At 42.6% G+C, this 11,506-nt stretch overlaps 1 protein-coding gene across 9 annotated transcripts in view; it reads left to right on the top strand.

Annotated features, from left to right (window-relative positions):
- The first annotated feature begins 7,343 nt into the window (after positions 1-7,343).
- LOC147463659 (uncharacterized) overlaps positions 7,344-11,506 on the top strand; it is a 122,581-nt gene continuing 118,418 nt past the window's right edge. For 7 of the 9 annotated variants that reach the window (XM_086490060.1, XM_086490057.1, XM_086490051.1 and 4 more), the window contains exons 1-3: positions 7,765-8,805; positions 9,618-9,653; positions 9,740-9,933. In XM_086490060.1, the coding sequence (XP_086346186.1) occupies positions 8,619-8,805; positions 9,618-9,653; positions 9,740-9,933 (417 nt within the window). In that variant the 5' untranslated portion in view covers positions 7,765-8,618. The other 2 variants (XM_086490067.1, XM_086490046.1) reach the window with 2 other exon arrangements.

The following is an 11,506-nucleotide window of genomic DNA, read 5'->3' as shown; positions in this document are numbered from 1 at the left end:
TACACTACTAATATTGAGTGGATCAAGGGTGGGGGTGCATTTGATGGGCATGGATGAAATCGGGGCTGTGGATTAGAGATCAAAATTTACAAATGCCGCCTGAGCACCGAAATTGATCAAAGTTTTTCAATTTATATTTTGCATGCATTTACAAAACCGTGCGAGCTTCCATTAATTTCACGAAGCACGCATGGGTGAGTGGTTAGGGCATTGGGCTGCCAAGCGAGGTGTCACGCGTTCAAGTCTCGAGATGGTGGAGGGGGGGACTCGAGCCCGAGTTTACATTTTGCCTACCCCGAATTTACCAAAATTTTCAAATTTACTAGATGTGTATGGATCTGCAACGGCGGCTTGATTTTGTCTGCAGTCGCCAGATGCATCCCTACCCTTTATCCCTTCAATATTGGTGGCGTGTCAAATAGAGAGGGGGGAAGAGGAGAGGGCAAGGCGGGTACACACACACACACTTTTTTGTAAATCTAATTTGATTAATTTACCAGTGGGAAACCTCAAAGCGAGGAAAACCCACCAAAAAGATCATATACAAGGGAGAGAACACAAGTGTGTTCTGCAATGTAAAATCGCTAAAAGCAAACATAGAAGAGTTGCAAGATTTCTAGGGATATGTCCCCATTGTCAAAAGCAAAATGTAACGATTGCCTCAGTGAAATCTTGAAGGATGGAAAAGGATCCACCTCTCGACGGTGAAACATACGGAGATTGCGATGGTGCCACAGAGACCACAACGACCAAAACCTGACCCATGCGAAAAAGATGGCAAAACGTTGGAGGGAAGTCGGAAGAATGCCAAAAAGCCAGAAACGTTTGTGGAAAACCATCGAGGGAAATCGAAGATTCATACACGCAGAAACGCATCGAAGGAATGTCCTGTTGCAGCGACAATCCCAAAGCAGGTGTCTGACATTCTCATCAGCAACGGAGCAACTGACACAACGAGAGGAGCTAATGTGACGCGCTACAAGGAGAGTTCCAACCGGAAGAACTCCCAACAAACAACGCCAAAGAAACAAACGCTCCTTAAGCGGCAAGTGAGACTTCCAAATCACAGTGAGAGCCTGTCTCCACCATCGTTTAGATTTGCGCAAAGCCCAAAGCGTATTACAGTGATCAGCCAGCCAAGAGTCTTGTACATGAGAAGCATAAATCTGTTGGGCAGAAATCGCATGTATAGGAGTGTCCCATAAAGTCCAATCCTGCATAGGACAACCACCTGCCAGCGGCGGAATAGGGAGGAAATCAGCCTGCATACGCTGAAGCAGGCTCCAAATTTGCCGATAATGCATGCCCAACCCAAAGCGTGCTGCTGCCTGAGAAAAAGTAAGCAAATTCCCAGATGAATCCACCACATCATCCACTGTGCATACGCCACGACCAGAGAGGAAGTAGGCTTGACAAGGCGATTGATTGACCAGGGTAATAGAGAACACCTTACTCCAATGAATGCTTCCCAATCGTAAGGAATTCGCATCTGCTTGCTACCTGCCATGCCAGTAGAGATGATCCACAACATGTTTCCAAGCGGAAAGCAAGGCAGAGGTGAATAAGCAACCAGGAACATAACCATTCATCTTGCCAAACACTATCTCCCAAAGGGAAGTCTGCCAACGACCAAAAGTGGGAGTGGTAGCGTGCCGACATAAATCAACAACCATAACTGTCCATGGCTGAGATTGCCGCACAAGAGTTGGTAATAACATTGCCTTCCTAGCCAATGCATATCGGCGAAGGTCCAAAATATTCAGGCCCCCAAGACGCTTCAGAGTGCAAAGCTTCTGCATTGCTAACAAACGGAGGCCTTTCTTATGAGAACTAGTGCACCACAAGTGAGATACAATATTAGACATCAGCAGTGAGAGACGAGAGCGAGGCCAGTGCAACAAGGGCAAGTAAAATTGAACATACGCCATCATGATACTTTGCACAATACAAAGTCGAACATGTAGCGGCCATGTAGACAGTTTCCAATAGTGCAACTTGATATTCAATCGTTGCATAACCCAATCAATTTGTTGTGTATTGGTTACATGCCAGCCGATAGGGTATCCTAAGTGCCTGACCACCACATGCAGATCAAGAATCTCACCAGGCCACAGAAGATGATGCCAGTCACAAACCTCCAGAGGCAAGAGTTTTGATTTGTGAAAGTTAACCTTAAGGCTAGCTCCCAGGCCAAATGTATCCAATGCCTGCATAATTTCATGCACATCACCTTGGTTATTACGAGGCATGAACAATGAATCATCAGCATAGGCCTGGTCTGCAAAGTCTTTGCCATTCGGTAATTGCAACCCATGAAGACGACCAAGTGAAATCAAATGATCCAAATACAGCAACAAGGGGTGGGTGGCAATGGCATACAACAAAGCACTAAGCGGGCAACCCTGTCTCACATAGCATCCAAGAGGCCAAGGTTCTGTCAGCTCCCCATCAAGGAGACCCGAAGATGTACTGTGAGCATACAAGAAGTATACCACATTGACCATCTTGGGACCAAATCCAAGGGCCTGCATTGTGGCAGCAATGAAATCCCATTGAACCGTATCGAAAGCCTTTTCAATGTCTACTTGCATCACAAGTACATCTTGTTGGGTATACTTTGCATATTCCATTCCAATCAGTACATTAGCCAAATTATCCAAAATCTGGTGACGAGGAATAAAGCCATACTCCGCAGAATGGATACCAGCCATAAGAGGTTCCTTGATGTGGTTCACAACGATTTTAGCCATTATCGGCCGCCAGTGCGAGAACTTCTCACAAAGTGGTTGTTTGGGCAGTAACTTCAGCAAACCTTCTTTCCAAGACATCAGCAAGCACTGCTTCGCCCATGCAATGTTCATCATGTAAAGCAAAGGTTCTTTCAGAGGCTCCCAAAAGGAGATAAAAAACTTCCACAGTGAGCCCATCCCAACCGGGGGAACGCCATCTACCAAGAGCAAGCAATGCCGAATGCAATTCGTTTTCTGTAAAATCCGCCTCCAAGGCCAAAGCATCATGAGGCAAGACAATTGCATGCACGGTAGATAGCAAAAGATGGCGTGCATTAATAACTTCAGCAAATGCCGTGGGGGGGGGGGGGGGGGGGGTGGCGAAAACATTCCTAAAATGTGACACCATGGCATCCGCAAGCTCACGCTTTGAGGTTGTCCAGGCTCCAGGTCGGAACATGACCCGCTTAATAGTTTGAGAAGCCCTTGAGTGATGCAAGTGCTTTAAAAATTGTTTCGAAGCACATCCCTTGTCCACAAAAGCTCGATGGCGAGCACGAGTCTGCCATTTAACCAATTTTTGTTTATCATTATGCTGCAGACTCACTCTAACCTGACAAAGGTCTGTCAATCCATTTTTTGATAACAGACGTGCGTCAGCTATGAGTTGGAGCTGTTGATACATATGTTTCGCCTCCTCAACATCACCGCGTAATTGAAACATGTAGTGCTTTCCATAGTCCTGAATTACACTTTGCACTCGTGCAACAAAGCGAACCCAAGAAACATCAGGATCAAGATACATTTGAGCAACCAAGGGGGGAATTACATCATAAATCATTCCGCGGAATGCCTCATGCGAAAGATAAGCATTGTTGATATGCAATAGGCGTTTCTTGGAAAGAGGCTGATCAGAGTGTATTTGCCCATAGCGCAACAACATCACAACATGAGCATGATCAGATAAAAGCAAAGAATGGTCTATTCACATTTCACATACAAACTCATCAAATTGTTGCATGCCGAGGACATACCACCGATCTAATCTTGCACGATATGTAGAAAAGGCATTATGTTGAAATGTGTATCCCGAAACGTTAGTATGCAAGAGAGTCCACAAGTCCAACATCTGTGTGCATGCAACAAGATTCTCCCATGCCTGCAATTCTCTACTCAGCATGTGGGAATGTCATGTGGTATTATCCGAAAAAGCGGGTGCATTGTTAAAATCACCACAAAGCAAGGCATTGGATAGCCACGGATAAGAAGATATCTCATGCCACAAAGTAGCTCGTTGTCCCGAGGCTGTATACGCATACACTCTACCAAATTCATAAATCTGACCATTGATTGTGCATTGGACCACCATCCAACGACCCTCTGGATCATTATACGCCAGAACTGACTGCAACTCATGCCTAACCATAATCAAAACACCAGAAAAATCCGACAAACCAGCATATGCTATCTAGTATCCTGCAAAGTAGGAGCATTGCCCAGCATAATCATGTTGATTGTGTTCTTGCAAAATCACAATGTATGCCATACATGTATGTACATAGTGCCATGTTAATCTCCATTTTTCAGGGTTACATAACCCACGCACATTATATGAAATGCATTTAACACAACTATGCATTGAAAACATATGCACAGAGGCAAGTAAAGGGAGGGACTAGGTTGACGTGCCCATAAGCACATCAACATCAACAACCCGCAACTCAACCATAGTATTCTGCAAGCCCGTCTCAGAAGCAACAAGGCCTGCAAGTGATTGAGAAGTACCATGAACCACAACATCTCTGTAAGAGTGCACCACCTTATTCCATGCATCCGCAAGAGTGCGATGATCATTACAGGGAAGAGGTTTCTGCCCCACAGATTTCACTTCAGGAGGTACATAATTACGAGAGGAAGGCTGTGAACGCATCTTAACAGTTTTCTTGGGAGTCACCCAAGGAGATCCATCCGCCGAATCCACCTTTTTTCCCTTGTTTTTGGTTTCATGAGTAGACGCAGACTTTCCTTTACCCTGAGGATTGGAGGGAATAGCAGGCAACACAGAAGCAAAATAGGCTCAGAACATTTAGATTGCACGTTTTCCAATGAGTGGGTCTCCCGAATTGACAGTAATACCTTCAGGAGTGGGAACATCCGTATCCCGAAGCACACAAAAGCGATTTGTATTAGCATCAAGCTTAGGAGGACATACATACATATATATATGTATGTATGTGTGTGTGTGTGTTGTTAAACCAAACAACACACACATACACACACACATACACACACACATACATACATACATACATACATACATATATATATATATATATATATATATATATATATATATATATATATATATATATATATATATATATATATATACATATATATATATATATATATATATATATATATATATACATATATATATATATATATATATATATATATATATATATATATATATAGAGAGAGAGAGAGAGAGAGAGAGAGAGAGAGAGAGAGAGAGAGAGAGAGAGAGAGAGAGATGCATATGCTTGGGAATTAGACAAGCAGAGACAAAGAGGGGTGGCTTGTGGGTGTGTGTGTGTGTGTGTGTGTGAGAGAGAGAGAGAGAGAGAGAGAGAGAGAGAGAGAGAGAGAGAGAGAGAGAGAGAGAGAGATGCACATGCTTGGGAATTAGACAAAAGGAGACAAAGAGGGGTGGCTTGTGTGTGTAGACATGCTATGAGATGAGAGGGGCGTGGTTGCATGGCTTTGAATTGATGCAAGCTATGAATTCGACAAAATCAAATAAAAGGCCAGTGAGGCCCATGATATCAACAAAGTGGAGAGAGCTGTAGCAAGGGGGGGAGGGGGTGCAGGTGAGGACCAGAAGGGGAAGAGCATAGTGGGAGAGGGGAGCGTAGGTGTGTGTGTGGGGTGAATCTTGGGAACAAATAGGGGTTTTATTTTTTGTAGACCTAGAAGGGACTAGTGTTTTTTTGAGCAATCATGTGCGTTGTTTTGCATGATTAAAAGAATGATCAAAAGTTGCTGTTATTGCATGGAATCCTAACATCCTTGGAATGCCCATAATTATATACCTATCCCTAGTCGGATGTTCTAAAAGATATTGTAATGACATATTCTACCTTTGTAATACAACCCTTATAATACTACCTTTTGTGTGGCCTATTCACACCACGGTCCACTTTCTTGAAAATTAATTCACCCACACAACACAAAAGGTAGTATTACAATTATACTACCTCATACAAAAAGGCACGTTAGTGGCTTCTTGAAGAGGGGACTTTCTACATCGGAGCTCGAAGGTGGCGACAGACCAGCCCAACCCAACCCCGCACGCACACGGAGTGAGAGAGCGACTACTGCATGCATTGAGAGAGAGAGAGAGAGAGAGAGAGAGAGAGAGAGAGAGAGAGAGAGAGAGAGAGAGAGAGAGAGACTCCTCTCCTCTAACCTGCTGGGACGCAACCGTCGGTGCCATGGCCACCATGAGAGAGGGAGAAATGAAATGTAATATTAACGTCTTCAAAAGGCCAAAATGAGCTATGAGAGCAAAAGGTTACATGTGGTCAATCTAATACCACGTCTAGGTACACAAAGTACAAAGAATTGAAAGAAAGAGAGAGACAGTGCGTGGAAGAGAAAAGAAGGGGGGACAGGGGGGTTTAATTTTTTTTGGGGGCCGGTTGCTCCCTTCCCTAGAAGTCAAAGTTGCTATTTAATAATAATAATAACAAAAACTTGCTATCACAATAAACATAGCAACCACTTTCCTTTCAATTTTGGAGAGTTTTTAAGAGTTAAAGAATCTTGGTTTTCTTTGGAAAAAAAACAAACCCAAGATTTGGGTGCTCTAATCATTCTCACAATAGTGTGCATACCCCATTCCATCTACAAAGCCACCCACCGTACCAATTTAAATGACAAACAAGGTGAAAATTCACTATGGCCTACATAAGGCTATTGAGAGGGCTTTAATAATTACAAGAGAGTTCTCTCTAAGAGAGAAAATGACACTAGCATTTTAAGACATTTGTTGTCACAATAAAGCATTAGATTATTGAAAAGAAATATAACAATGAATTATATAGATTATAATATATTCCAAAAGATTAAAAAATGATAGATAGAACCACACTTCGATCCATTACAAGGTATTGAGAAATTGGATGGAAAAGATTGTGTGTGACCCAATACCCAATGAGCCCCTGAACAACACCCTCTCACAAGGACCTACAAAAAATCGTTAAAAAGAAGTTTGTCATCATTAGCTTGCCATGTGGCACTAATCCTCCAGCTTTATGCAATGGTCCCAAAAATCCAACGCTTTAGTAAGGATTACTTATGTAGTTCAAAAAAAGTGCCTTTTGAGCAGTGTTTGGGAAAAAATGTGTCTCAGCATAATATCGTGCCGTTTTCAATTTCTAAAATGCCGGTTGAGGGCAAGGGAAAAGGGAGAAATTCCGCCCCAAAGTAGAGTAAAATAGTGTAAAAACTCGAAAAAATAAACTAATTTTTAAAAATATCCTCCTGACAAAATCAAGGAAAGGAGTTTTGTATGTTCGGGAAAAATGATTTTTCCCGAACATCATTTTTCCCGAACACTGCTTTTGAGGTAACTTCTTTTGATTCAAACCTTCTAGAGAAAGGAATCTGCTGAAGTGGAAATTTTCCTGCAGTGACCCAGATATCCTAACTACCAAAACCCCGCCATCATCATGCCGCCGAAGCAACCGGCCAACAAGAAACTAAGCAAACAGGAGCTCAAAGCGCAGAAGAAAGAGCAGAAAGGCAAAGTGCTCTATCTCCGTAGTGTGCTATCTTTTGTAATGCGGCCTTCTGGTTCATTTGTGCATAGCTGAAATGGAAGCCTGATGGGTGGTAGTCCTTGTTTCATAGGATGGTTCCGAAGCTTCCTGTCGAAGGGCAGTATTTGCATGTTTAAGGCAAGAAATTGGGAGCCCTTTCCTGGTCTACTGATTCCTTGCGCTCCCATGTTGTAACTACAGTGATTACTGGAAACAAATATTGCCTTAGACTCATACAGAAAATGAACAGATATGTAAGATTTTGGCATGGCACCTTCCACATCGGTCGTATTCTGTAATGCTTATACAAAATGACAAAGCCCATCTATCTTGTATCCCCATGCATTGATTTGAACAAGTGCAGTACGTCACTTAATCCTGAAGGATGAAGAGGCCAACCAGTCAATTTGCTATGAAGGAATGCTCATGAGCAGCAAGAAATTAAGATTTAGCATCGAGCGCCACTGAACAGGCTCTCAAAATCCAGGTTGCGATAAAAGCTTAACAAATTGTGCATACAAACTGAAAAGGAGAGGGGGTCAGGATGAAGACCAAAGGTGACGGTATTCTACCTATGGGTTCAGTACAGAGGCACCAGAAGCGGCATGTTGAAAGAGTAGTGGCCACATTATATAGGGCAAGAGCATGTGCCATCAATGAGATGGAATAAGTGTATCAGTACCTAGCAGGGCTTAGTGAAACAATTGAGACTCAGTGGCATGACTACCATAATGCAGTTCAATCCATTGCCAAATTTGAGAAAAGAGAGCTTTTGAGACAAGCATTCGGCTCTGCAGGCAGTGGTTGCCTAATTACAATCCGCTCCTGCACCTAGCACTTGGTTAGTGTTTGGCAAAGAGATCTTGCACCGACTCGGTTAGTATGTGGGATTCATGTGTTTCAAATTTCTGCAAGAAACTAAGGTTTTTAGTGGAGGGTACCCTTTATGCACCAAAGATTCTGACTGGGATGGGGATGATAGTGTACTGTATCAGATGCAATTGCCTATTGACTTGTGTTGTTGCTTTCGGAGAGGACCCTGTGAGATCTTCCAAAAAGTTGCATGAAAAAATGGATACATGAGGCGAGGAGCTTTGTGTTTGTTTTTGGTTTGACCACGTATGCATCTCTTCTAGGAGGCTGCCAAGGACATTACGTTTTGATACAAGGTGGGTCCTGCACATGTAATTTCACTGGCCAGTTGGATGGAGGCAAGGGCTCGTATTTATACAGAGATTTCGAGTATGTTGGTGAGTATCGTTGGCTGGTGCATTTGGTGTGCAAAGGTGTCCGTTGATCTGCTGGCCTGAGTGTAATCTGCCAATAACATCTTTATGTACAAGGTGGACATATCCCTGAAAAGCACCCCTAATGTTATTTAACCTGTATTACCATGAAGTGATTGTGCTTCATCAATTAGAAGGCAATCCCACGTACTCCAAAACGATTTCTTTTTGATGGTAGGACTGTAGTGAAATGTCATCTTCAACACGTTTGAAGGCTATGGCAAGAAAATATTTTTGGAGATGTTTTGACCTTAAATAAGTTGGCTCATGCGAATAAATGCATGCGAAGTATTAGAAAAGCTAGAGAAAAGGAAGCTTGCTTTCAATAAAGGTCAAAGAATTATCACGAGAAACTGTACTTAATTTGGCATTTCTATAATGCCAAAGGGAACCGTTGAACAAGAGACACAAAATGTCAGGACGAGATTACCTTCAGTAGACTTCTGTGTGTCTGAACTCCCGTAAGGCAATGAATGAACTTCGAGTTTGATCCATGCAAGTGGTGAAAAGAAACAATGTCCATTAGCAATTTTTTGTCTTAAGTGCCTGCCTAGTCTTACATTCTTCAACCATTTTTCAGGCTGAACCTTGGTCTTACTGGACAACAGGGTTGAGTCAGGCATCTAAACAATCTCATATTAATTAATCTTTGTCAATGGCACCATGTGGGTTGCATTTGTAAATACTTTAATTTTTTTTTGCACACAAGGAACAGTTTTGAGCTAAACAGACTGCGATCAGCGAAAAGCTCGTGAGAATTGTTTTTTGTTGTGCAGAGAAGAAGAAGGAAGATGCCAAGAAGCTAGCTGAAGGTTATCTATGTAGTTTTGTGATTGATTTCAGATTTTTCCTCCTCTGCAATGTATATCTTTACGAAAGTTATTTGTTCTTCTTTTAGAGAGAAAGAGGTTAGCTGAGGAAGAGGCAAAAAGGCTTGAAGAGGAAGCAAGGCTTGCATCGGAAGCAGAGCAAGCTCGTCTGAAAGCGGAATTTGAATGCATTTTACAGGAAAAGGGTGATTTAAGCAGCTTTTTTGAATGGCGATCTAGTACTCTTGCAAAGTTAGAAGCTACTATTTCAAGTCAGGAAGATGTAAAGCCGCTTTGCTTCTGCCCTATTTTTCAAATTTTTTACGATAAGGCAGATAAAAGCTAACAAAGAGACATGAACTAGATGTTTTATGGAGTGATAGTGAGAAGTAAGTAATTTAAGAATCTTCTCAAGCAAGGAGGCACGGATTTAGTATTTGGAGGATAAAGATTGGAAGGTTGAGAATTCACTTTGCTCTCAAGTGTCGTGTGCTGAGGTGCCCTCTTTGTCTGTATTGTGGCTCATGTTTGTGAACATGGGACTTGGGCTGCCACTGGCAAGTGCACACATAGAGAGAGAAATGAAATGAAATGATATATTAACGTCTACAAAAGGCCAAAATGACCTATGAGACCAAACTGATTACAATGGTGAGTCTAGTACCAAGTCTGGGTACAAACAAAGAAAAGTAAAAACTAAAAACAGAGAGAGAGAGAGAGAGAGAGAGAGAGAGAGAGAGAGAGAGAGAGAGAGAGAGAGAGAGAGAGAGAGAGAGAGAGAGAGAGAGAGAGAGAAATGAAATGATATATTAACTTCTACAAGAGGCCAAAATGACCTATGAGACCAACTGATTACAATGATGAGTCTAGTACCAAGTCTGGGTACAAACAAGAAAACTACAAACAAAGAACTGATAGGAGTGCTACCGACTCCTATGGGTGGCTGGTAGGCTGAGCAATGGTATCACCATAAAGGTACAAAATGGGGATAAGTGTCACCATGATACAATATAGCAGTAGAATGAAGCCTATCCCGATCGACATTCTGGGTGTCGTGCTAGAATCCTGTGGATCCTCTGCCGAGAGAGAGAGAGAGAGAGATGATGAAATGAAATGAATGAAATGTTATATTAAATGTCTTCAAAAGGCCCAAATGACCTATGAGACCAAACTGATATAATCCTTGTGGATCTAATCCAATGTCTGATTACAAAAATAAAATGAAGTAAAGCGAAAGACTAAAATTGTCAGACTAAAATCATCATCATCATCGTCAACGCCCGAGGATGCCCGGTATCGGGCGTTGTCTGAGAAAGTATTGCATCGGTCGTTGAAGAGCTTTGTCAATGTCCGCCTCTGTAAATAGTCGTACTGGGCGTCTCCCATGTTGTGCTAGAATAGTCCTGATCCTCTGATGGAGCCTCCGTCGATGACGGGTCGCCCCCATAGACGTGGGTGTCTAGCTCTCCCAAGATCAGTGGCTTTGTCCACTAATATACCTCTGGTATAAGTGGGCTCTGAAGTTTGCTTAGCGGCATGCTCATCGGGCTACTGAGTCCATGCTCTAAGAAGTCAGTGATCTCCCTCTGTGAATGTCTCCCACTGCTTGGTCTCCTCGAGACTTTCCCTCTGTCTGTGCAACTCTAGCAAAACAACCTGTGATCTTGATATCTCATGATGCTAGCCAATGGTCGAAAGCCCTTTCTAAATAGACAATGAAAGCGACCTCGTATCTCATAGTATACTGGACAATGAGAAATGTGATGTAACTCTGTCTCTGGCTCTATATGACACAACTGCCATATCCTAGCCTCTGCTTGTACTCTCTTGAATCTGCCAGTCTCAATCTCTTGCTG

The sequence above is a fragment of the Adiantum capillus-veneris genome, chromosome 2 (genome assembly GCF_014529385.1).
Source record: "Adiantum capillus-veneris isolate H3 chromosome 2, ASM1452938v2, whole genome shotgun sequence".
NCBI classification, from domain to species: domain Eukaryota; kingdom Viridiplantae; phylum Streptophyta; class Polypodiopsida; order Polypodiales; family Pteridaceae; genus Adiantum; species Adiantum capillus-veneris.
This window is presented reverse-complemented; position numbering and strand designations above follow the sequence as displayed.